This window comes from Erinaceus europaeus, chromosome 14 (assembly GCF_950295315.1).
Source record: "Erinaceus europaeus chromosome 14, mEriEur2.1, whole genome shotgun sequence".
In the NCBI taxonomy this organism is placed as follows: Eukaryota; Metazoa; Chordata; class Mammalia; order Eulipotyphla; family Erinaceidae; genus Erinaceus; species Erinaceus europaeus.
Window position 1 is genome coordinate 28,344,462 of NC_080175.1, and position 27,379 is coordinate 28,371,840.

A 27,379-nucleotide genomic window follows, 5' to 3' on the forward strand; every position below is an offset into this window, starting at 1 on the left:
TTCTAACCTCTATTGTAGAAATCATAATAATAATTAAAATTGATCCAGTTCCTATTATTGTTCCGGACACTATATTTAACATACATAAGCTGATTTAATCCTTATAATAGCATCAACTAACAGTAAGGGCTTACTTTACATATAAGGCATTTGTTTAAGAATTGCAAATATGTTAACTCACTTTTTACCAGAACTTAAGTAGGAAGCTTCTATTACTCCCCCCCCCCACACACACACAGTTTTATTGATAAGGAAACAGAAGCACAGAAGTCCAGGAACTTGCCTACAGTTAGGAAACAGGTTAGAAAGTGATGCTGATGGGCAAGTACAAAGCAGATGGGAAGCTCATCACCTACAGAAAACTGAGAGCAAGAGAGACTGAGTAACTTACTCCAAGCGATGTGATCCAGCCAGGAAATGGTAAAGCCAAATGGAGACTCTATGCAGTTATTTATGAATGCTTGTTGTTGTTGTTTTTTTTCCCTACTACACTGTGACTATTCTGAAGGAAGGGACCCATCTTTATCATCTTCATAAATCCTACATAGGGCCTGGCATGTACTAAGTGGGACAAATGCTGACTGATTTGTCCACTAGAGTTCCTAAAGCAAATGTTGGTCAGTTCTTTCTGTTGTGGTTAGTAAATCCTTGATTTGCTTTGCTCAACATTTCACCGCTAAGAAGGAAAGAGAAACAGCAATGGAAGTTGTTACTCCTGCTTCAGTATCATTGCATTTTCAACTTCCAAGTAATCAGGAGTTCAGCTAGTACAACCCTCTCAGAGAATAAATATAAATAATAGTTTTAAAGAAGGCTCGGGAAGGTTACTTAATTTTTACATGTCACACAGTTAATCATATAGTGAGGGTGGGAGCTGGGGTTCTCAACCGTTTGTCTTTTCCATGATTCTAGGTTGTTTAATTTTCACCATGAAAGAAAAAGTGATAAAAAGAAAAGATGAGAGTCTGGGGATAAAACAACCATATCTAGAGTTTACACCAGCAAAAGACAGGCCCTCCCTTCAAAAGAAAAAATGTATAGAGGGAATGTGATCCTGTGGCATGAGATTCTAGAAGGGAAATAATTCCATAAAGACAGGAAGCTCTAAAAATGAAATTCTGTCTCTACAAGCTCAAATAATCAACCTGACAAAGTAAAAGGGAAGGGAGTGGGGGAGGGGTTGGAAGAGAAAGACAGTTAAGAAAAAAATCATTGTTGTTGCACACGAATAAGCTTTAAAATATGATGAGCCTAGATTTTAAAAGGACATGTACACTGAACAGTGGAAGATTATGCAGCCATTAAAAATCATGTTTTCAAAGAATATTTAATGATATGTGAAAACGGCCCTATATAATATTAAATGAAAATAGCGAGACAAAAGCTGTATATACAGTATCATTTTAATTTTGATTAGAATATAAATAAAATTATATATGCACAGGGAAAGAACGAGAAGTATATGTCAGATTCAAACAAGGGCTATCTGTGGGTGACGAAATTACAGATGACTTTAAAGAATTCCTGTAGCTTCCAAATATTTTTCAATGAGCAAGTGTTACACTTATGATCAGACAAAAGTCATTTGCCCCTCTTAGAAAGGACACACAACAGATGGAAGGAGGAGATCATGACCAAGGATGGAAATGAGAGTCACACGAGCCTGTCAGAAAGACAAAAGCTCAAAACACGCTGAGACAACAAAAAGGGGCCTTGGTAGCTACAGTTAGAGAAAAAGCAAAAAGGAAGGCAGATTTGGGCTCATTTCTTGAGAAGAGGAACTAACACCAAGAGAAAGAGAGAAAGGATAAACTTTTGATACCCAGTTTCTGGTCTTCTCTGCCCAAGCATCTCCAAAATGGGACCAAGAAGATTTGTCCAGATCAGGAGATAGGGGTCTAAGCAGGTTATTCCAAGCCATTTTCACTGAAGTCACTTTCCCACCCAGATAATTCCTATGTGAGGACAAGGTGGGGGTAGGGGAGAAGGAGGGAACTTATAGGATCCTAAAATGTGTATTGATAATCCTTTGAGGATTCACAACAGAAAAGATGAGGCAGTGACAAGGTTCATTATAAAAAGGAGGAAAGTTAAGCATAAGCAAACAAATTCTAATCAACTTAATATTAGGATCTTGATATCTCTTGGAAGAAATTATTATGTAGTAATTTGTGGGCAACAGAAAAAGAAAATGGTGAAACCCTGGAGCTTGCATCTACTCTCCAAGAAAAAGCTGTGGCACGTTAACTCAATACCAACACTTAGATTAGATGCCATTTCCACTAAAGCTTCCCCATTTACCCTCATTGGAAATGAATGACTTTCCCCCCTAACATTAATTATAGCACTAGATATACTGATTGAGCATATATCCCATCCTGCTTGAGTAATAATATGCATATTTACCTCTTTACTAGATCAAAAGCTCCTTGAAGTCAGGTTGTATCCTATTTTTCTTTGTAAATAAGTTCTGGTAGACTTTGTATATTGCAGGCATTTAATATACAGATCAAGTTAAATTAGATTTTTTATTGATTAATTATGGAAATGCTGTAAATATGGACTTAATATTTCACAAAGAATCTTTCTTAATTTTTAATATTTTTGAATTCATTAACAGAGAGGAAACCAGAACACACTCTGGCACATGTGATGGAGGGATTGAACTGAACCCAGGACCTCATGCTTTTAAGTTCAATGCTCTAGTCACTGCACTACCTCCTGGGTCACCTCTTCCAATGTTATAGACAAGATGGGGAAAAGTGAAACGATTGTTGGCCTCTGGGCTCAATGGTATCTAAAGCATTCAATTCTGGAAGTCAAGAGGAAGAGGTCTCCATTGGTGGATCCTGTGACTTTATTTTAAAGAAAAACAAGTCTATAAAGAAAATACTACTAGGAGGGGCCAGATGGTGATATACCATCTGGCTGAGTGCACATGTTACAGTGCTCAAGGATCCAGGTTTGAGCCCCCAGTCCCCACCTGCAGCGGGAAAGCTTTGCAAGTGATGAAGCAGTGCTGCAGGTGTCTCTCCCTCTCTCTCCCTACCCTCTCGATTTCTGGCTGTCTCTATCCAATAAATAAAGATAATTAAAAAAGAAAGAAAATACTACTAGGGGCTGGGTGGTGTTGCACCTGGTTGAGCGCACACATTATAATGTGCAAGGATCGAGGTTCAAGCCCCTGGTTCCCACCTGGAGGGGGAAAGCTCCACAAGTGGTGAATCAGGGCTGCAGGTGTCTTTCTGCCTCTCTCCCTCTCCATCTCCCCCCTCAATTTCTTCTGTCTCTATTCAATAAATAAATATTAAAAATTTTTAAAAATACTACTAGAGTGATGATATTGAAGACATTCTTACTCTCTTAATTGAGTGGGGTTAAGAGCCCAAACCAACAAGAAGTTCAACAGGGATAAATGGAATGCCCTATTCAGATTTTTTAAAAAAAATCAACTGCACAAGTCCAGAATGGGGTAGACCTGGCAGCAATTGATGTGAAAAAGATCTCAAGGTTTTAGTTGACCACGAACTCAATATGAGCTTGAGTCTGACACGGCTGCTAAAAAAAATCGAATGTAATCTTAGGCTACATTATGGATGCAGAATGTCCAGATGGAGAGTGGCCAGGGCTCTTACTGAACTTGCTGTTGGCTAGACTGTCTCTCAGAGGGACTTTATGGTTTAAGAATGAATTCAGAAATGGGCCCTCCCTCAAAGGCAAGGACCACATCATGTGAGAAACTGAAATCTACCCAGGATTTAGCCCAGCATATTTCTAGGTTTCCAGTTAAATAAGGTGAAATGATTAGAGGCAGGGGAGGGTCATAAGTGTCAAATGGAGGTCTTTACCACCACTTGATGTGGCCAATGTCACTATCTTTATTTTAGAGACAAAGAGACTGAAATCCAAAGGGGCTATGGGATCAACAAGTAAGGAGTGGAGATGGAACCCACCTACTGACATGTCATGTGCAAGTCACACACTCTTCTCTCAATACCATGCTGACTCAGTATAAAGGCAGCACTGCTGACAATGGCAATAGGCTAGCTCTGCCCCCATGTCCAGGCAGGGGCTGGGGGCTGCCAGGCAAAACTGCTGAAGGAGAGAGTTCTATGTGAGCAGCGGATAAGACTGATGACCTTGAAAAACCTGGATTTTTGATTTGTCACCATTTAACCATCACTGGCCTCCCTTTGTGAGGGGGGAGGGGTATGTCCCAGATGATAGCTGGAATTTTAGCCACTCCCAGGTTTAAGTCCCATTTCCAACTTCTCTCTAGCCACTTCCCTGTATTTTAATTGAAAGCCAAACAACTTGGTTTAGCATTCGATGAACAGCTTGGTGTCTGATGTGAGATTGCCTTGCCACTGCCACCCACGCTCCAAACTCTTAAGATCCCTGACATCCATTCTTAGTTACTTGTTCCTCTCATACATCCACACACAGTGGACATTTGAGTCCACATTGATACAAAGCTCCCCAAAGAGCCAAAGCATAAGCTTTCTCACTAGTCAGCCTATTTACACGCCAAGAGCAAAATCACAACCCTTAAGAGGAAGGTGTGCAGGTGACCCAGAACCCCAAGGAACTGTACACTGCAGCTTCTTTCTCCATTCTAAGACTGTTTCTCTCTTCCCCCCAAAGTATCTAGGTGACCAGTAGAAAAAGATGTGGTGGGCATCCAGTGCCAGCACAGCCACATAGCTGCTAGAGTGTGCGTGTGACCCACATCTGAAGCTGGAGGCCAGGCTGGTATAGGTGATGAGAGACAGAAGGCCCCAGGCTGTGGGAGGGGAGCAAACAGGTAGCAGGAAAGAGAAGACAGATGCACAGAGCCAGGGGAGGGGCGAGCGTTGAGCCGGTTGGGGTGATCAGTTGTTGGTTCCTGCCTGAGAGCATGCGCTATGCCTTCCTACTGGCCTGAGGGCAGAGGCAGCTCCAAGCTCAGGGGCTGGATGGTGGGGAGGGGGGTGAAGGCTGGTAAAGGCTGGTGGGACCCTTGGTCTCCTTCAGCACTAACTAGGCTCTTCTGCTGGTGCTGGGTTCCAGCTGGAGCCAGAACCAGTTAGGAACCTCTTTGGAGCTACAAGGGAAGGGAGCTTTGTTAGCTCAAAGGACACAAGCAAGGCGAAAAATTACATACCAGGCCGCTCTAAGTATGCTTGTTTAGAGAAACTGCTTGCATTTATGAAGTCTTTGGTGCGGAAAGCAGGGTTGCAAATGACTGCATCAGAGCGACAGTAAAGGCCATTAATTTCCTGTTATGTTTTCCTGTGTTGGAGGCTTTATTAATTTAATTTTACACTGTCGAACAACAGCGAGAGCTGACACCGCCACACCGCATGGCTGGGGTTTGGTTTTGTGTGTGTAGCAAGGCTTTGCCTGACATGCAAATCAATGCTATTACTGGAACCAATAAAGATGTGGGGGGGAGGGGACAGGAGAAGGGAGGGGATGGAGGAGAAAGAAGGGGAAAGGAAGCCATCCCTGATCAGTTTCTGCCTCCCTCCACCACCAGTTCACCTGGCTTTCCAGCTCTCTTTCACAACCAGCAACTTCCACTCACTCTCTGTCCCTTCTGATCTCCTCCCCTCCACACTCTGTCTTGAGATGACACTGCCTCTGTCACCCTCCTCTGTCCTGGCTCCTGGCAGAACTTCCCAGGGAGGAAGCTGCCAGGCAGAGGTAGGAGGAGCTTCTCCTGGTAGCCCATTCCTGCAGTGTTCTGCCACAGACTCAGGGGGTGCCGTCCACATGCACGCCAGTAGTGTACACGCACGTGAACCCATGCACCTGTGCACATGAAGAAGCATCCAGAAGGTGCTCCAGCTTATGAGCAAGTACCCCAATCCTCACCTTGGCAACCACTTATTACCTTTGAATTTTTGGGAGGGGGGATGCCTCCTCTAATAGCTTCTCCCTAAGAGATTTCTGCAGCTATCTTTAGTCACTGCAAGGCATGAAAGATGCCAGAGGAAAATGAATCCTTACCAGAAAAAAAAAAAAGTTTCCAGGAAGGCCATACCCTGGCCTCTTCTACTACTTGGGTCTGAGATCCACCCTCCTAATCATGCCCACACTGCCCTCACCCTGAATGGTGTCCATTCTTGACGAGGTATCCCATTCTTCCCTCTGCTAAGCTGACTACACACCACCAGTCCCAGGCCATAGGGGACGAGATGGGGCAGGAAGGTAGAGTGACTATTTTTAAAAAATTATTTATTTATTCCCTTTTTGTTGCCCTTGTTTTATTGATATAGTGATTATTGTCATCTGTCTTCATTGTTGGGGAGTGACTATTTTCAAAAACACCCATCCGCTTCCCTCCCATCTCTGGCTTTTCTGTCTGCAGAGGGGCCTGGTGGGGGGTGGGGTAGGGGAAAAGCTTTGTGAGCCAGTGGGAAAAAGAGAAAGTCAGTGTTTCTCTCCTCTGTCACTAGCTTGCCCTCCTGCTCAATCTTTCTGCTTTGGGGGGTGTTTGACAGGCTCTGAGAGGCCACTGGAAGAAATCCAGCTCTCCTTAGAAGGAGAGTAGAAACTTCATAAACTGCATTCATCTTATGCCAGCTCTGGGGCTGTCTTCTTTAGGCTTTTCTTGCCTCCCCTTGCCTGCTCTGTCTCAATCACATTTTATCTCTGCCTTTTGTAAACCTAGAATCACACACACACACACACACACACACACACACACACACACACCTCCTGAGGAAGACAGAGGAAAGGTATGAAATCTCTGAAATGCAGCAAAGCAAAGGACTCTGGGGAGGGAGATGAAGGGAGAGCGTAAGAAGTCACTGGAGTCCTGGTACATGGTGGTGGAAAAGGACCTAACTTGGGAGTGTGAGTATTTTGTAGACATTATCACAGGCATATGAGAAATTGTTCCCATGTCAACAATTGTACTATAAACTATTAAACTTACACCCATAAAGTTAAAAAAAAAAAAAAAGAAAGAAAAAAAGAAAGACATATGTGAAATTTGGACTGTGTTTGGTGTTTTGCACCAAAGCAAAGGGCTCTGGGGAAGGAGGGGAAGGGAAGTGGTGGGAAGGGCCTTGGGGCCCTGGTTCCTGATGGTGGAAAAGGTGGGGGTGAGAGTGTTCTGCAGACACCAGTCACAAGGAGCTGAGAAACTAGCCATGTGTCAACAATTGTACTGTAAACCATTACTCCTCACCCTCAGTTAAATGATAAAAGAAAAATAAATAAATAAATAAATAAGAAGCTCTGTTTAAGGGAGCAGCCTCAGCTCAGCCCTGCAAGGCCTGTGAGATGCCCACGCACTTGTCTCCTATGGAGACAAAGGGTGCTTTGAGGCCAGGAGGGAGGGATGCTGACATTTCTTGGGGATGGCCAAATTAGGAGCCACCTGGAGGCTGGGCCACTGGGCTTCAGAGAAGGGAGGGAGAGGAGGTGAGGCCTCTGTGCAGGTTGAGGTTTGTGAGGCCTCCCTTGTCTGGTGCTGTCAAGGTCAGCAGGTCTGGGTTCACCGAAGGGTCAGGATGGTTTGAATTACTGGTGCTTCTGCCACTCAGTGCTAAGGCTTATGATCTGTCTCCAGCCCCTGAGCTGGGCCCAGCCCTCCCCCAGCCCTCCTGGCTTTTCCACTCTACAAGACAGAATGAGGAGGGTCCCCAAAAGCCCTGTGGTCACCTAGAGTTAGGCAGGGAGGGAGGGAGGCGTCTTTCCCTGGGCTCCAGGGCTCATTCCTGTGTAGCCAGCAATGGCTGGGGTGGCTGCAGGCAGCAACCCTGCTCTCCCTGGGCTACAAAGCCTTTTTCTGAGGTGTCTTTCAAGCTACTGCCTGCTCAGCAGTCCACTGGGCCAATGAGAAGGGGAGGAGAAGAAGAGGGGGGAAGAAGATAAGGTTGAGGAAGGAAGAGAGAAGGATGAAGGGGAAAGGATTAGGAGGGGGAGAAGAGGAAGAGAGAGGAGAAGGAGGAAGAAGAGGAGGAAGGGGAAAAGGAGGAGGAGGGGGGAAAGGAGGAGGGGAGGAAGAAAAGGAAGAGGAGGCAGCACCCAGGAGCAATAGCCTGGGGGCAGCCTTAGCGCTGGGCTCCTCCCTCTGGTGTCCATGGCCTGCACTGGGGGAGAAGGGCAGAGCTGAGGCAGCGGATTTCTCTTTTCTCTTGGGTGCCCTTGCTGGGCAGGAAAGGAGAATGAGGCCTACCTGCAAGGCAGGAAAGGAGGTGCCAATGGAAGGCTGAATGCTGAAGACCTATTCTGACACGATGAGTGCACAGCACAGGGGTGCACAGACAGGGAGAAGAGGGAGACCCCGGGCGTGTGCTGAGAAAGTTATAACACCATTCTACACCCACCTCGATTTCCTGTGGGTGGCAAATCTCTGCAGAGGCGGGGCTGAAGGCAGTTATCCTTCCTAACTTTAACTTTTTGTCACCTTATGAAAAAGAAAAGCTAAAAAAGCTCATACAAGTGACTATAACTTTGTGTATAACAGTGTGAACTCATTAGGAAATAAAGGGGGGACTGGGTAATGGCACACTTGATTGAGTGCACATGTTACCATGCACAAGGACCCAGGTTCAAGTCCTGATTTCTAATTACAAGAAGAAAGCTTCAGGAGCAGTGAAGCAGTGCTGCGGGTATCTCTCTACTCCCCACTCTATCTCCCCCTCCTCTCCTTTAAACTTCTCTCTGTCTCTATCCAATAAAATAAAAATAAGTGAAAACATTTTTAATCAAGCAAAGGTAGATAGCAAAATAGTTATGCAGAGACTCTCATGCCTGAGGGTCCAAAGCCCTAGGCTTAATTCCCAGCTCCACCATGAACCAGAGGTGAGCAATGCTGAGAGAGAGAGAGAGAGAGAGGGAGGAGAGAAACTGGGAGCTGGGTAGTAGGTGGTGGCATACCCAGCTGAGTGCACATGTTATCATATGTAAGGCACATGTTATCATATGTAAGGACCCAGGTTTGAGTGCCCTTACTCCTCACCTGCAGGGGGAAGCTTGATAAGTGGTAAAGCAGGTCTATAGGTGTCTATCTGTCTTCCTCCCCATTTCCCCCTCAATTTCTTTCTGTTCTATCAAATAAATAATTTGGAAAAAATAGAAAGAAAGAGAAAGAGAGAAAGAAAGAAAGAAAGAGAGAGAGAGAGAGAGAGAGAGAAGGAAAGAAAGGAAGGAGGAAAAAGAAGAAGGAAATGAAGAAAAAAAATGGCTCCTGGGAGTGGTGGATTCATAATGCTGGCACCCAGCCTCAGTGATAACCCTGGTAGCAATAAAAAATTTAAAAAAAAGAAAGAAAAAGAAAAAAACCACCTAGGTGTTTAATAATTTGATTGAAGGCTGTATATAAACGCAGGGATCTATGCACACATCTGTGCACCTGTCAGCTACACTCAGCCCTGGGAAGACCCTGGTACCTCCCCACGAGGCAAAGCCAGACCACATGTGCCGGAGCCCAAAGAGAAGGTCTGAATGGAGCACCCCCATAACCTCCGTGTAATGCGTGCTCAGCTTCAGTCAGCTCATGATCAACATTATCCAGAGAATTTGACAAAAATGTGTGATCCGGAGCCAGGTGGTGGCATGCCTGGTTAAATGCATATGTTACAATATGCAAGGACCTGGGTTCAAGCCCCTGCCCCCACCTGCAGGGGGAAAGCTTTGCAAGTGGTGAAGCAGAGCTGCAGGTGTCTCTCTGTCTCTCTCCTTCTTTATCTCTCCCTCCCTCTTGATTTCTGGCTGTCTCTACCCAATAAATAAATAAAGATGATTTAAGAATTTAATATGTGACCTAGGGAAGATAAAAGAATTCCTCCCCCACCCCCACCCTATATGAACAGGTTGAGTTCTCAGGTTACATACAAGATGCAACAACAACAGTCAATGTAAGTGGGCTTTTTTTCTGGGTCTCAGTGAATGCTGACCTTTGAACTTTAGCTTTCTCTTAGACTGGAGTGGACTTTATCAGGGGGTTGAAGGTGAATATTTTGCTTGGAAATGAACATGGGCTGAGTTTTGTTGATGCAAGTCATCTTAGGCACCTGTCTAGACAGATGGTCACCTCCATGTAGGCTTGGTTTCTGGACATCTGAGTATCTCCCTCAGGGCAGGGGCAGGGGACAGAGTCCAGAGTTCTTCTGGGTTGTCCAAAGTGTGCAAAATCACTTCATCCCAGCATTATTCCAGAGACATCCCTCCTCAGAGAAACTCCAGCTCCACTAGGCTTCTCTCTGCCAATATGCTATTTTCTTACAGAGCATGAGAGGGCCCGGATGTGAAAGCCAAAAGAGGTTCCCCGGTTCCCTGCCCACAAGGCTAGCTTATGCAGAGCCCTGAGGGCACCCCAATCCTGTGGGGGTTCTCTAAGAACTTTCTTTCAGCACATACATGTGTATGAAGTGGCAGACACAACCATGTCCAAAAGCTGGATTTAGTTTAAGGAATCAGTGCAACCTCTTTTTGCTTACCCAATAGATTTGTCCCATCTTCTATGCCCCCTAATTTGAACCCCCACCCATCTCCTTCAGACTGAATCCTGTCTCTTAAAATGGCATTCATTCAGTGAAACTTCCCCTGAGCTATCCCAGGCAACGGTTGATCAGGGCCCTCTCTGGTTCCAGTTCTGCCAGTCCCCTGCATCTGGACCTCTTAAAAGACCCAACTTCCTGCCTCAGGCCTTTGAGTGTGTGCCCAATTGCACAACCTACAGACATCCCATCAGCCTTTTCAGGCTGCACCCAGAGTCCCAGGGCCTCTCCTCTTCTCCCACCCCTCTGACCTGCCTTGGGACCCCAGCACTCCTTCCGCAGCCCCTCTGAGAAGAGAATGGGCAGTAGAGACCAGTGACCAGGGCAGGCCTGGTTTCCATTAACGAGCTCCAGGAGTGCAATCCAGCCATGAGGCAGCCTACAAAAGGAGGCGATCATGGGGCGGCCAGGAGCAGAGCAGCTCAGGTAATTGGTTTATCTATCTGGAAGCAGGGGGAGCAATCTCAGCACAGACAGACTAGCAGTAAAGTCTCTTCCTTAAGGCTATTTCCTTTGTCTTTTCAATTGCTTGCACATCCATGTGAGAGAGGGAGAGAGTGTTAAAGAGAGAGGGAGAGGGAGAAATGTTAATTTGTGAATTAATGGCTTTTCTCAGCGGAATTGTAAATTCAGATGTCACCTCACACGGTGACACCACGGCTGGTCTGCTGAAGAAGCAATGATAAGATCCCCCACCTCCTTTGGTGCCCCTCCCTCCCCAAAGATAGCTGTGGAGTGGAACATGCTACTTTTAATTTGCAATAACAACACAACAGAGGTATGCAGTAATGACTGCCTTTTTCCACCCTCCTCCTGGCTTCCTTCCCCCCAGTCCAGTTGGCTCCCTGCTCTCCCCACACACATACACACCCTTGAAATGCCACCTCACCTTACCCAAGCTGTCACCCCACCCCACCCCACCCAGGTCAGGGTCTGATCACTTGGGGGAGGGGACGCCTTTGGAATTGACGATGCTGCAACCCTCTCTTCTCCTTCAATAATCAGGGAATTAATGACCCTGAAGTTAAAGTGAGGCTGATACGGAGGCCCTGCCCAGCGTTGGGAAAAAGCCTTCATTGTTTTCAAGCAGGAGGCGGGCAGCAGTGAGGGAGATTCATGGATGGAGATTGAATATGCAATTTTCTTTCACCTTGCCAAGAGCTGCCCCTGGGCTGTGCCTGGCCTAAATTTTTCCTTTTACCATCTCTGCCTTATCCGGCCCTCCCACCTCCCTTCCATTCTTTCCAGAAAATTACCTTCAAAATTGATTTCCACTTTTACAAACAAATATAATGGGAACACAGGAAAAAACTTGGGCCGTGATGAATTAGGGCTGTCAGGTGCTTCCAGGTCTCCTTTGCTTTTGTTTTACTACCTGATCTGCTCTTTGTTTTTCCAAGGGCTGGAGAAAGTGCCCCCTATCCACTGAGGGCTTGACCCTCTAGGCCACTGGAGCCTCAACCCCCAGACCCCACATTAGCCCAGTCAGAAGTAACCAGACTTTGAGATTCCATCAGCTTCTTGGTTACCCTGTGTAGGCCTGAACCACCTCCTCCTTTCACCCTCCCTGGCCCTGAGGAAACCACTCTCTGGATGGTCTCTGATTGCCGCCCCCAGCTAATCCCCTTGACCCCCATGCCATGTTCTCCCGTCCCCCATACCTCTTAAGGTCCAGACCAGATGAAAACCTCCACCTCCTCTAATGTGGGCAGGATCAGTGTATACCTCGACTAGAGCAAATGAGAGACAGACACTGAGAGATTAGGTAGAAGACCCAGGGCAAGACCCTGAGGTAGGGAGGCCAGGCTCCTCTTCAAAGGCCTGCAGGCTCCCCAGCAGTCACTCCACACAGCCTCAGCCTCCTATAGCCTTGGGCCCCAGGCCAACCTCGGAGGCAGACTCAGGACAGTCTGTGCCTTTGCCACCAGAATGTAAGGTGAGGCCTATGTGACCCTTTGGGAGGCCACCAAAGTTTGCCACACTCGGGCCTGACTTAGTGGTCTCCTGGTTCCCTGGTACCGAGGACAAACATACTCATGCTCATGTGGGATCATCTCTTCAAGTCTCTACACAACCCAGGAAATGAGTGTCTGCCCAGTGTGTGGCACCCCACATCCTCTTCCACCCGGAGATCAAAGAATAGTAGAAAGCACATGCGCACACACACTTGAACAAACTGTAAAGATTACAGCGGATCTGAAAACAAGCATGCCTTTCCCAAGGTAAGCAAACAAAATTATATTTGTGAGCAGAGGGGCTCACCAGTGTCTCCCTGTTAAATAAGAAGGCTGTCCTGTCATGATTTATATACCTAAGATGCTGAGCCAGTGCTTATAGGTGACATAGAGTTCAGAGAAAATGAGTAGGCAGAGCTGGACAAGAGATCCCCCAGTCATGCATGGAGGCTACCACTTGTTAGTTTAGTCCAGCTTTCCAGTCAGAGGAGCCACACCAACACCAAGGAGTCTGCACCCAAATTCATTGCTTTCTGGCCTGACTTCATTCACCCCATCCCCACCCCACCCCCCACCCTCCCAAGAAGCACCAAGTAGGCCTTCTCCCCAGAACGTTTTCCAAGATGGAGTTGGTTCAATTCTCTGCAGCCATAGCTAGGGTAGTCCTTCCACAGTCCTCATGATGTTGGAGCTATTAGTATCTCTGTTTTATAGAGAAGAAGGCTGAGCTGATGAAGGTTAAGTGAAAGGTCCAGGGGGCTAACATCCAAACCTAGCTGTGGTCCACTCCGGAGCCTGCTCCCTTGACCACAAGCCTGGATGCCTATCCATTCCCACTGGCCTTGAACCTGAATCCTCCTTCTCAGTGGGATTTCTGCAGCTGTCACTAGCTGAAGCCAGGGCTCCTAGGTGGGGAAGGTGGACCTCATTTCCACAGTCTCATCTCTTCATTGGCTTCAAGTCTAACCTGAGCATCACACTCAGGGACTTCTAGGAGGGCAACTAACTAAGGAAACAAACTGCTTCTTCCAGTTATGGCTCATCCAAAGCAGGAGGCAACGATTAGTAGCAGTGACAGAACTCTGGCCGTCTGCAGCCATGCAACCTGCCTGCCTGCAAAAGCACAACAGCACCAGTTTGGCACCACTCAACAGCACAACTCATTGTGTGCCTAATTAATGGAAAGCAAAATCACAGCCCCCCTGCAATCCCACACATTGGAGGCTGATACCAACACACCTCCCCTCCCACAGCAGCAGACTTGCACCATATGACTTCATTTGGATTTCTGGACAAGTTATGTAATTGCTCGGTGCTGCAGCACCAGTGGACAGTAATGCTTTGGGTCACTGCCGAAAGCGAGTGTGTGAAGGCAAAGGACTTTGCTTTGCCCGGTTTCAATGTGGGATGGGAACTATGACAGCCTCTGTCCAGGTGAGGGCTTGCAACACTCAGGAAAGCAGCAACCAGGGGCCCACAGAACCCAGCCAAATCTGTAGCGTTTGTAGTTAAAATGGGGTAAAGACTTTAACAGGGTACTAAATGAGGATCTGCCTTCTCAGATTACTGGATAGTCTGTCTCGTAGATGCTTTGTGGCATGACCTCTTCATCTATCTTTGCTGCATCTACGTGTCTCAGTGTGGAAGCTCCTGGACTCTTTGGGGGTGGGAGTGGGGGCAGAAGGGTTAACGCTTCTTACATGCATGGTTCTCAAAGGGGAGTCTGGGACTTTCCCATACTTCTGAAGGCCAAGGCATGAGATGGATTCTCTAGCAGCTTCACTGTCAGCTGCCTTCTTCCCCAGAGTCACAGCTGATCGGCCCTTTACTAATATCCCCACTGATATGATTGCTGCAGATACTAATAACACTGTCCATATTCTGAGTGCCAATGCCAATAACGCTCTGGGTATTATCACTGTGAACACCAATAACTACTGCTGAGATTGTCTCCAATAATGCCAGTGCACGCTGCAGTGATTGTCCTCACTAATGCCCACCACCGCGACATTGTTAGAGCTGAGGAATAGGCCGGACCGTACCCAGAACGGCTTCCTGGAGGACACAGAGGCCCATGACTTGCCCTCAGGGGATGGTGCTGTTAGAGAGAGGCCACAGCCTGTGGGGCCTGAAAGGGACCACCTGGTGGGGGCAGCGGGACCTGCTAGAGAGACACCTGCCTTTCCACTCCCTGAAGGGTCTGGTCCCTTGAAAAGTGTCCCTGTTTCTAGCCCAGCACCCCTCAGAGCCCCAAGTCAGTTCCTTTCTGTGCCTGCAGAGCTAGCCCAGTAGCTTCAGGACACACCTGGATGTCTGTGCAGCCTGGCAGACACTGCCTCCTGACACTGGCCTGCCAGCTGCTATACTACCTTGGCCTGACTGCCGAGTTGGGCTACATCATCTTGACACATAATTATCTCCCCTATTCTTAATCATCTGAGCTGCTCCCTAATGCAAACTGGGCACCCAGAGTGGGGGAAGGGGGAAGGGCTGTGGAAAGTCGGCTGTTGCTCTGGTCTTGTCTTCCTTCCACCTTTCCACCTGGGTCCCATGGATCAAACCTGTGTAGGGTGGGGAATGGGGGTGGGGTGATTGCTGGGGAGCTAGAGAGAAGAGTCTGAGAGACCTGTCATCCCGACCTGCACTAGGAAAAGGAGAGTACCATCTGATCTGGGGTTGGTCGAGAGAAAGGCAAGAGAATCCTCGCCTCCCAAGAAAGATAGGAAGAAAGAGAGAGAGAGAGAGAGAGAGAGAGAGAGAGAGAAAGAAAAGGAGGGAGGAAGGAGGAAGAGAGAGAGAGAGGAGATGCCTGAGGGGGAAGGAAGGATCTTTCCACTAGGTTTGACCCAGGAGGTAAGTGTTGAAGCAGCAGGAGGCATAAGAGAGATTCCAGCTGCTTTATAAGTGGCCTTCCCATCACCCTCATCCTGCTACAGGGTGGGTGTCCCAGCCCCAGTCCTTCCCTTCTCCCTCTCCACACAGTGTGTTCCTTTCAGTAGTTCAATACATGTGTCTGCAGAAATAGCTCAAGCTCTGTACCTGTTCTAGCCTTGACCCCCATCGCCTGCCACCCCACCCCACCCTAGCTAGTTCACTAACTTCCCACTATCTTCCCTCATGCTGTTTTGTTTTAATTTTGGTAGTACAGAATGGGAGACAGAGAGCAAGAGATAAAGGGAGATATTTGCAGCACTACTTCACTGCTTGTGAAGCTTTCTCCCAGCAGGTGGGGTCCTACGAGTTGAACCTGGGTCTTTGTGCATGATAATGCACATTTTCATCCCATAGTGCCCCTGAAATTGTCTCCCCCATAGAACCTTCTAGCCACAAAGCTCAGTTTATCAGATGGACTTTCACATGACCCTTGACCATTGTCTTTGAACATACTCCTCATCTTTCCCATAGGCCCCTCCACAAAGACCAGATCCCCACACCCCACCCCACTCTGCCACAGCTCCATGGCCTGCTGCCCAGACCTCCCTCACAACACAGATATCTGATGGGCCTTGCTGTTCTCTGGGCTAATGTGCTTTGCACGCCCCACTAGACTATAAGCTCCTTCAGGACAAGAATCATATCTTGTTCTCCCTTAGAGCACCGAGCTCTTCTTACAACTGCTGTGTAGGAATAGTTCACTGAGTTGAATTGATGTGAAACAATGAGCGCGGTCAGTGGTTCAGAGAGGAGAGTGCTCTGTTCTGAACCAGCTGTCCTGACCTGGGGTGACCAAAGCCTCAGGCCAGTGGTTCCCTACCCTGACTCCTTGCATGGTCCACAGAAGCCCAGGAGGTAGAGAGTGTGCTTCTCTCAAACTGAAGACCAATGCAGAGAAGTTCAGAGAGAGGCACTGTGGCTTCCTGTCCTCCTTGGACATCTCACACTCAGAAACAAAGCAAAGAAAAGCAAAGCAAAGCAAAATAAAATGAAACAAAATAAAACAAAACAGAAAACTGCAGGGGCTACTGGTTAAAGGAGAAAGCCTTATAATGTAGGGTGTGAGACAGGATCTTGTAAACCATTCAGGGGCTAAGAGGGGTAGGGTGGGAGCACTTGGCTAAGGCCTGAGCATGGAAACCCTGAGGGAGAACTGAGACTTAGGGCCTTGCCTGTGGCCTCCCCCTGCCCATTAGGGGCAGCCGCCAAAACAACCACAATGAAATTTAGTGAGTGGCAAAGGCCGTGGCAGCCAAATGGGTTTGGATATTTTGGAAGAAGGAGAAATAGAGCCAGACAAGCTGTTTCCCTGTGAAACGAGGCCATTAGGGCTTCTGGAAGGAGGCCAGCACCAGGTCATCACTGTCTTGCCAGACCAGGCCTCTCCTCGACTGGCCCTTCTGCTGGAGGCCAGGCTGCTAGCACCCCAGCCTGGGCTTGGGGAATCTCAGTGCTACCCCCTTCTTTCTTCCTTATTCACAAAAGCCACCCCAGTCAAGGGTGTGTCTGTGCTTGGGGGTTGCCATATGATTTGTTGTCCAAATAGGACATTTCTGAGAGGGGAGGGGGGGAAGATGCTGACTGGCCAAGATACAGAGACAAAGGCATAAATTGGAAATGTCCTGGGCCACTAGGACATAGGGTCATTTCCTCTGTGCTCATCTTTCAAAGAGTCTATTTCACAAGAGATGCTCTTAAAACCATCTGCCCTTCCTAGACCAGGAGGGTCTTGCCTCCCCAACAAGACCATGGGATTGGGGCAGCACACAGGCTCCAGACACTGCTATCTGTTTAGCATGCCCAGCTTGGCCTTAAGTATCAGAAGAGAACTGGATGGTCAAGAGACCCCTAGTGTCTCAACATTTATAAAACACCTTCTCCTAAGCTCCTGTTATCACTCTCGCCTTATTTCCACCCCACATCTTTAACTTCAGGTCTAACAGCTGGCTGACCGCTGTTAAAGAGAGCGATGTTAAAGATACGATGTTAAAGAGAGCTATGGGACAGACCAGAGAGGACCCTAAGTGGTGTCTCCTCCCATAGAGAAGAGCAGAGAAGGCACCTACCTAGCCCTCTGAGTGGTCTAGATGGGAATAGTGTCGGTGAATCACGGATAAAAGACATGGCCCCCAAACTCCTGGTGGTCTGGGGTCATCTGAGGATAAGACAGGTCAGCGTTCATCCTCAGGTCAGGGACCAGCTGCTCCCCAACTTCTAAAACCTCCCCAAGGTACATGGTTCATGCTTCTGTTCCTGGCATCCCATTGGGATCTTCAGAGTAAGTCCCAGCAAAGGGGAAGCAGTCGGGGCTACTGAGCAGATGGTGATGCTGGTGCCCACCCCCCCTGACTCTTTGGAGCCAGCAGGGAAGTAGGGGGACCTGGGCTTTGTGACTAAAATTGATCTCCCAGCAGAGCAGCTGCAAGGCCGGGCCGAAACCGGAGCTCTGAGTCCAAGGACAAAGCATGCACAAGGGAAGCCAAGCCTCTTCCCTCCTCCCTACCTTCATCACGTTTCCTCTTCTCGCCATTGGAGCGAGGGATGCCTAGGATCCCGTTGATGGAGTAGGAGCCCACCGGATCATTGGAGGCGCTGGAAACAGGCGGGGAGGCTGTGCTGGGAACTGGGTGAGAGGAGGAAGGAGGGAAACATCATCAGCATAGCAGTTGCTATTGCAGGTCACAACCCCAAGGCTGGGGGCAGAGTGGAGCAGAGGAAATCAGGGCCATGGGGAGACCATAGTCCCTGTCTTCCTGGGAGTTTGGGGGTGGTGGTAACTGTACTGCTCTATACAGCTCAGGGTCTTCATTCCTCCACCCAGCCCTAGGCTAAATCATGGTCAGACAACCCTAGTCCTTCATAGACCTATAGATCTCACAAGGAGCCTGAAGTCACTCCACTAAAAATGAGTGGGAATCCTCAAACTGGCTCAGCCTAGAAAGCAACTCAGCAATACTGCAGAGCACACAGTTTCTAGGAGGCCTGCTTGCATAGCTCATCCCAAACCCTTCTAAAGGAGCCCAGATCCCTGCCTTCCAGACTGTGACTTCCTAAGACCCATCCTGGATTCTCCAGGAGACATAGGAATGATTCTGATGTACCCCAGGAGGGCACAGCTCCTCTCTCCCAGTGGCTCCTGGTCCTGAGATCACTTGAGCTGTTCCCAATCTTATAGGCCCAGGGCACAGACTAGCGTACACATTCACTGCCTGGTGACCAGCTCTGGCACAGCCCTCCTCAGCCCTACCTCCAGCACACCCTGTAACTCAGGCTTGCATACAACAGCATCTGCCAACTCTGGGATAGCTGGGACCAGCCATTTCTACTTTCCACTGATCAAGAGAAAGGGGGACAAGCTGCCAAGAGAAGCAGCAGGGGACGTCTAACCATATCCCAGTCCCTCGAACCCTGGGCCTCATCCATAGCTACGGCGGCAGCATCAAAGGCCCTTTGGTCAAAGGGAAGACAGTACTGGGGCAGGGGGAGGGGACAGTGCTAGCAGATGTGCTTGTAGGTCTGAGCTGTGTCTCTCTGGGGCGGTCTAGAGCAAGAATCAATAAATAAGGAGGTTAGAGAGAGAAAGAGAGTTACCAAATGGGCAAAAGAGAGAGAGACCAAGATTAAGAGAGACTGATCAAGAAGAAAAAGACTATGAAGAAGGAGGCAGAGGGATGGAGGAGATGGAAGGAGCAATCCAGAGTTTTACATACAGAGAGGAGAGAAAGGACAGAGACAAACAGGGTGGGCAAGGAGGAAGAGAGAAGAGGGGAGAGGAAGGGGAAAAAAGAACCAGACACTTTCTTTTCCTAGAGCACTGCTCAGCTCTAGTTTATGGTGAAGCCAAGGACTGAACCTGGGACCTCCAAACCTTGGGCAGGAGAGAACAACAAAAAATAAAACAAGACAAAAAATATGGAGTAAAAAAGCAAATATAAAAGAAAGCAGAACAGTAAGGGAAGCAAAACCAGATCAAAACAGAAGAGGAAGGGAAGGAGAAGAAAGAGCAAGGGAGAAAATATTGATCAGGGCAAGAAAGAGAGGGAGAGATGAAGAAATGAAGGAGAGATAGAAAGAAAGATGGAGAGAGAGAGAGAGACAGGTAGGCAAAGCAGCTGCCAGAGATGTGGGTGGAAAGCTGAGCATATGCTAGTGAGTTACTTTCTCAGGGAGTCCCCAGACCTCTAGGATTCAGGGAGAGTAAGGACTAGTCATTCTCAAGAAAACGTCCTTGAGTCTCAGGTGGGCAGGAAGCCAGTTCCTTAGGGTGGCTGGGGATGTGGGATGAAATATGGTGGTGCCTGAATCTCACTTCTGGCTCTCCCAGGTGTGGCCTAGCTTCCCCCTTCCCTGAGCCTCTTACCAATGGTGTGGCCAGGGGCAGTCACTCCCGTCCCAGCCCCATCCGGTGTTGGGTGGAACGGCTGCTGAACTTTGGTCCGTATGATCCTGCAACAGTGTTACAGCAACATCAGCATCACAGGTGGCTTTTCTGTCCTGGCCAAAGCCAGCTAGCCCTGCTCCTCACTCATCTGCCCCCACACCCCATCCCTCACTGATTCCTGCAAGGCACCTGTTGACTCCTGCAAGGCAACCTCCACACTGCTGTGGTCTGCATCCTGCCCTGCTCTGTGCAGGGTCCAAGCTGCAGCTTGTGGGGGCTGGGCAGTGGTGTGCCTGGCATAGCACACATGTTTCAACATGCAAGGACCTGGGTTCAAGCTCCCCAGTCCTCACCTGTAGGGGGAAAGCTTCAGGAGCAGTGAAGCAGTATTACAGATATCTCTTTCTCTGTCCCCCAGCTCCCCTTTCCCTCTCATTTTTTCTCTGTCTCTATACAATACACAAAACAACTGCAGCTTGCCAGGGTGAGAGTATAGAGCAAGTGGAGCACAGCGTTGCTTCCCCCCCCCCCATTTCTAGGACTGGGGGCTGCCCTGGTGGCTTGCTGGCCACCCTTTCCTCCTCAGTCATATACCTAGCTCCTCCCAGGGCCAGGGCTTGCGAGATTTAGAGAAGATTCTGGAGCTGGCTTGTCTACTGGGATCATATCACAGTCCTCCAGAGTTGAGGGGAAGACCAAGACTCCCTATTTCCAGAGGGAAGACTTGGCCGAGGCAGGGCTGGGTCATAGGATTCCAACACAGCACATGTCTCTTCACCAGAGGCCGGGCCTTTATTAAGTTTCTCTCCAGTCTACAGACTTCTCTCAAACTAGTCAGAGCCCTGCTCTGCTCTGGCTCTGGCTTGGCGGCCTCCTTTCCTGAAGTCTTGTTCAGGTCACAGTTTCTTTGACAGCCTAAGGGATAAAGCCTCATGACCAAACCCATTCCACTCTGGGAAATGCCCCCTCAAATACTGCAGAGCTGGGATTCAGCCTACTAATAAGTGACAAGAAAGGCTAAGGGTTCAGGGATGCAAAAGACAGATCTGAGGCCAGGATAGAGGAGTGTTTCCCTCCACACAGGGGGTTAATTAGGTCCCCTTGGAAGCAAATGATTTTTTAATGTTTTTTATTTTTTATTTATTATTGAATAGAGACAGAGAGAAATTGAGAGTGGTGAGGGGTAGACAGGGAGAGATAGAGAGACACCTGCAGACCTATTTCACCATTTGTGAAGCTTTTCCCCTTGAGGTGAGAACCAGGGGCTCAAACCCAGGTCCTTGTGCACTATAGTATGTGTGCTTAACCAGGTTCGCCACCGCTTGGCCCTGGGAGCAACTTTACCAAAAGCATTCCCCCACCCCCACAGAGAGGTGATTGAGCCAAAGTTCCCCTCCATAAGGCAGGCAAGTCACAAGCCACAAGTGGACCCTACTTCAACCAGCTTTGACTGAGCACCTGCAAACAACCAGACAAGCACCTTGTCTCATAAAGCTGCAGATAAAGTTGGGGAAAGAAGGCACATACCCAAAGAAAGCTAAGCAACAACCCCAAGAGGGCCAGCAGTAAGTGCTAGCAGGATGCAGAGGAAGAATTGCCTCCCTTTACATGTGAGAAGAGCCGGCTGGAAGAGTCACCGAGGAGGTGGATATTGATGCAGATCTTCAAAGCAGAGTAAGGCTGAACACACAGGGGCAGAAGCCTGAGGGAAGTGGAAAGGGCACTGAGCTGAAAGGAGGGGCTTCAACTCCCACTTCTGACTCCACCATTTAAAAGGTCATGGGGCTGTGGGCTCCTCAGTTTCTTCAGCTGCAAAGCGATATTAATATGAGATCCCTAAGATGAGAAAAGAAGTGGGAGGAAGGGCACTCTGAGCACATTCTAGAGGAGGATAGCAGCAAAGCCTGGCAGCCAAGAAAGCATGATGTTTCCAAGGCCAAAGACAGGTCCAGACAGCCAGGAAAGGAGAAAGTATGGAAGGGAGAGAGGAAATAAGGCTCCAAACTTGAAAGTCATAATATCAGTGATCAGCTATTTACCAAGCATCTATTATGCACCAATATTACTTGAAGCTTGGACTACTTATATATACAACTCTTCATATGCACAATGACCATCACTAAAGTAGATACTATTACCCCCATTTTGCAGATTTTGTAAGCCAGAACTGACATAAGTTACATGACTTGTTCAAGATCACAAATGGCAGTTGGGACAAAGATAGAATTCAACATCCAACATTTGTGCTTTTGGTGATTTTTTTTTATCGTGGCTCCTCCCCATACCCCATCCCCAACAGATAGGAATGAGGTTTAGAAGGTCTGACAAAGGTGGTTTTTAAACCAGAGGCAACATGCATAAGATTCTCCTAGCAAAGCAATCTACAGGCACCAAACAGTAGAGGCTGGTCTCAGGAAAGAGAGGGAAGAAAATGCAAGATGTCAGAAAGGCAGAACACAAAGTACGGCAACTCACTGAAGTTAGCCATGGTTCTATAGCTCCACGTCTGTATATCTGCAAGGTTTGCCCCACTGTCCAGAAGAACCATGTGAGAAAGGGACTGGTTTTGGTCTCAGATGTGCAGCCTTTGAGGTGGGGGAGAAGAGGCAGTGTGGGCAGCTTGTGCCCCAGCTGGCACAGCACATCTGGATTTAGGAGAGTGTCAAAGAAACAAATATTCAAAGGGACAAGAGGCCTGAGGAGTGGTTACTGAAGGATACCCACTTTTGAGAATGGGAGAAGAACCTCAGGAAATAGCACAATCCACTGAAATCACTGGAGGAGAACAGAGTCCACAACATCAGTGATGACATAAAAATAAATAAATAAATAAATAAATATTAAATAAATAAAGGGAAGGGAGGGGGAATAGGAAGAAAATTTGGAATTTGGGTGACTACTATTGACCTTGAGGACAATGTTCTCTATAGAACAACTGGGAAAATAGTCAAACAAAGGGAAGACTGGGGAGAAAGTAGGAGGGAAGCAATGAAAGTAGACTATTGGTTTCACAAGTTGGTAGGAAAAGAAAAGAGAGAAAAGTATGAAAACTGGTGGTGGAAGAAAGGTTGTTTAGGGTAAAAAAAAAAAAGACCTTGCTAAGAGAGTAGACTAAGGAGAAAGAATCAGCAGAGGGAGAGACTCAAGTTTCTCAGGAGAATGGGAGTGATTTTGAGAGCAATGTGGAACAGAGAAAACAGAATTGATGGCACAGGAAAGGAGTTAGCAAGAGATGGCATGTTTTGAGGTGGTCTGGAGCTTCAAAAAGGAGCTAACAGAAGGTCATCAACAAAAGTTGAGGAGGTAGAAGGTTTGTATCATAGGCTCAACAGAATTATCAAATAGGTGTGGTCCAGGAGGTGGTGCAGTGGATAAAGCATTGGGCTCTCAAGCATGAGGTCCTGAGTTCAATCCCTGGCAACACATGTACCAGAGTGATGTCTGGTTCTTTCTCTCTCTCCTCCTATCTTTCTCATTAAAAAATAAATAAAATATTTTTTTAAAAAAAGACTTATCAAACAGTAGTTACGGCCAGTGTCACACCAAAAAATCTAGAAGACTGGGCAGCTCAGAACAGCTATTCCTGATCCATTGTAGTAAAAGCTTCTGGGCTTTCACTGGGCCTATGAGAGCTGCTGGGCTCTGGACCAAGGGAGCAACAGACTTGGGGTGGAGAGAGACAAATAACTGAATGGCCTTGTAGAGTTTTTGTCTTTGTTACCCAAGACCTCTGACCCCTTGGGTATTGGTGGAGATTTAGCTGAGGCTGCAAGTGATGGAAAATCACTACTCACTGACAGCAGATTGGTGGTGCAGGGGCCAAGAGCTGGGCAGGGTGCCTACTGTGAGTTACTAATGCTCTTGGTGTCCATCCATACCCCCAGGCAGTGGGCACTTGCCAGTCCCCAGAGAAGATCTCAGGGAATTAAAGATCTGGGCTAGTGAAGGGTTCTCCATCGCCTTCCTGTCTCCTGTACACAGTCAAAATCTTCTGGCGGATGAATATGGGATGATCTCACTCTAAGGTAGAAGTTGAAAAACAAGATCAGAAGAGAAAACACAAGTAGAACCTAAACTGGAACTGGCATGTTGCATCAAAGTAAAAGACTCTGGGGTGGGGTGGGGGCAGAGAATACAGGTCCAAAAAGGATGACAGAGGACCTAGTGGGTTATATTGTTATAAGGAAAACTGAGAAATGTTATGCATGTACAAACTATTGTATTTACTGTTGAATGTAAAACATTAATTCCCCAATAAATAAATTAAAAATAAAATAAAATCTTCTGGGGGCACCACTAGGGACTAAAAGCATAAAGTCAAGTAGAGGGTTTAGGTAGCTGCCTGATTCTATTTTCCCTCAGTCCTTCTCCTCTTCCTCCAATTCTTTTTCATTCTTGACCCCACAAGTCAGCCACACACACACGAGGCCTTCAGGGTCACAGGTAGGTTTATTCTGGAAAGCCTAGTGTTCCATAAAGATCCTAAGAGGGTGCAGTTGGGAATCTGGGGAGCACAACTTGACTTGGGATAAGGAAGTCAGTGTTTTCTGTTTCTGCAGAAACCGCCCTGGCAGGAAGCCTGCTCCCCACTTCTCTTCCCTTCCCTTTTTCCCTCAGGATGCTCTCTCTCCTCAGTTTTTCCTGGAACTCTAGGGCTTCTTTGGACCCTGCAGCATTTAGCACTTCCCACACTCCCAAGGATGTGGCAGCAAAGAGAAGAAGCCAATGGAAGAAGGGGTGGGGTCAGGGCTCTGCCCAAATATGAGTCCCAACTCTATTACTTATCACCTGTGAAATCCTTGGCAATTTCTTCTCCCCACACCTTTGAAATAAGGTAACAATACAATCTACTGTATAGACTGTTATGGGGGTTAAGTAAAACAATCCACATAAAGTGTTTAAAGTGATGTCTAGCTCAATAAAACCAAGCTCTAGTAATAATATTAGTAGTAGTATTTTTACAGTGACACCTCAGCAGGCTGCTTTTCTCAGGGGTTGAGCCAGGTGCAGCCAAGAGGTTTCTTGGCCCAGTCTGCTTTGCATGGTCCATGCAGAAACTTTTAAAGCCCTGGGAATGGCAGCAGCAGGTGTCATAGCCTGACCTCCAAAGAGAGCATCCAAGAGACATGCTGGGGATCCCTGTCTGGAGGTACTGGGAAGGAGGCACAGACAAGAGACATCAGCAGCCATGGAAAAGCTCTGGAGGGCAAACATCACAAGATAGGTGAGACTCAGGAGCCTCTCTCTCTTTCTCTCTCTCTCTCACACACACACACACACACACACACACATATGACAGGTGAGTCTAAGTCTCTCACAAAAGATAGACAAGTCTCAGTCTCTTTCCCTCTCTCTCTCTCATTCCCAGGAGGCCTCCACCTGCCACCACACTGGAGCACTGTCTCAATGGCCTTGTGAGTCAGCATGAAAGCTTGTAATGAGCCTCCTACTTCTGAGCCTCAGGAAGAAACAGGAGCTCTAAACACCCTTTGAAAGCACTAGCGATACTCTTCCTCCTCTTCTGATTCTACTTCCTCTTCTTCTCCCACTTCCGTCTTCAATTCCTCCATGTCATGCCCAGTCTCTTTCTCCCCTTTCTGTCTTTCCCTGCTTGTCTCTCTGTGTCTCCCCCTGCTTTGTCTGTCTGTCTGTCTCCCTGCACCCTCAAGTCCCAGTGAGGCTCTGTGAGTGTATCGATTCCTGGGAGCTGGGGGAAAGTGGGAGGCAGGCTGGGGTGCAGGCTCAGGGATGGAAATAGAAGGCTATAAATTATTTGTGACAGGAAAGCAATAGTGGCAGAGTGCTGAGCACAAGTCCTGTGTCACTATTAGATTCCTTTTAGCCTGATGACACTGTAAAAAAGGTTAAGTGTCTGCTGGAATCGTACACCTGGGGGGCCGGGACAGCCCGAGAGCAGAACAAGCCACTGAGAGCAGGTATATCAATTCTCCAGGCCAATAATATTCCTCTCATTGATCGCCACGCAAAGTTCAAAAATCTCATTACAGCCAGGCAGGCTGGGAACTTTTTACAAATCAATAGAATGATATAATGTATGTATACTTAGTACAAATGTATCTATTCATCTATCCATCCATCCCCTGTCCGCCTCAGGGTTTCCAAGTTAACCTACCCATCATATTATGTTTTGCTATATATGATATCATATCACATTAGATGATATGATAATAAATGGTGTGCAGAAGAAAACTACCCTGGGGGAGGAGATACCAAGAGGTCCCATTAGCATTGAGATGACCTCTGACAGTTTAGTTTGGAGGAAGTTAGGTGACAACATTTTCAGAACTAGGCTCATCAGGATTTTTAGGAGCCATACACCTTTAGCAGAGATTCGAGTAATGATGATGATGATGTCTACTGAGTATTTACTGTATTCTGGGTAGTGTTCTAAGGGTTTCAAACACACAGTCCCCTTAATATTCACCCATTTGGCACTTGATAAGTGCACAATAAGGTCTTTAAATAAATGGCAAGTCCTGGGAATGAATTTGAGTGAGACCTTCTTCCTTAACCACTAAGCTATTCCATTGATACCCAAGGAGAGAGATATACAGGCTCAGGATCCAAGATTCTATTTCCAATCTCTAGTTCTATGGTATTCTGACCAACAAATGAAAGGGCTTCATTGTTTTCTCTAGAAAATGGGAGTAAGAAAACTTGCTGGAATCAGCTGTTGCCAGTAGGATATGTACAAGGAATCTATAAACATAGTCTCACAAAATCCTCATCAGCTGTTGACACAGACTGCCTTCTACATTTTGGAAGGGAAGATTCTTGATCATTTCACTAGCATGCTCAAAGAACATTTGGAGAGGGACTGGATGGTGGCACACTAGATTGAATGCACACACTATAATGTGCAAGAACTTGGGTTTAAACCCCTAATCTCCACCTGCAGGAAGGAAACTTAGGTGGTAAGGCAGTGCTGTAGATATCTCTCTTTCTCCCTCTCTGTCTCTTCTTCTTTTATCAATTTCTCTCTGTCCTATTAAATAAAAAGTAATTTTTAAAAAGTTGTCTGAAGCTGCGAAAGGATCCTGGTTCGAGCCCCCAGCTCCCCACCTGCAGGGGAGTTGGTTCACAGGTGGTGAAGCAGGTCTGCAGGTGTCTCTCTTTCTCTTCCCCTCTCTGTCTTGCCCTCCTCTCTCCATTTCTCTCTGTCCTGTGCAACAAATGACATCAATAATAACTACAACAATAAGGGCAACAAAAGGAAATAAATATTAAAGAAAAAAAGAAAAAGTTGTCTGGAGCAAGAAATCAAGTATCAACATACACATGTTATATATGTAAGTCAGTTTAAAATGTTCTGGAGGTAGAATGGCCATATTAGAGTCTTTGCAGAAAATTTTTAATCCTTGGTATGGGGAACAACTTTTTTGATTTTGTAAATCAAAGGAATTCCAAAGTAGAGAATGTTCCAGACTAGCTAGTCCTACTGCCCACTGAACCGAACAAAAAGTATAAGGCCCCTCTGCCAGTGACTTCAGATTCTCTGGGTATTTTAAGCTGGGGCATTCAGGGAGACAAAATGATATTTGCTTCAGTAAAAACATAGTTGAGCCCAGTGAATGAAGGCAATGGCTTCAGGC

The 27,379-nt window shown here is 47.3% G+C and overlaps 1 protein-coding gene across 1 annotated transcript in view; it reads right to left on the reverse strand.

Moving 5' to 3' along the window:
• Positions 1-27,379, reverse strand: part of PAX2 (paired box 2) — a 95,482-nt gene that overhangs the window by 33,272 nt on the left and 34,831 nt on the right. The window contains 2 exon segments of the mRNA XM_060171485.1: positions 17,889-18,008; positions 19,746-19,831. Of these exon segments, the coding sequence (XP_060027468.1) occupies positions 17,889-18,008; positions 19,746-19,831 (206 nt within the window).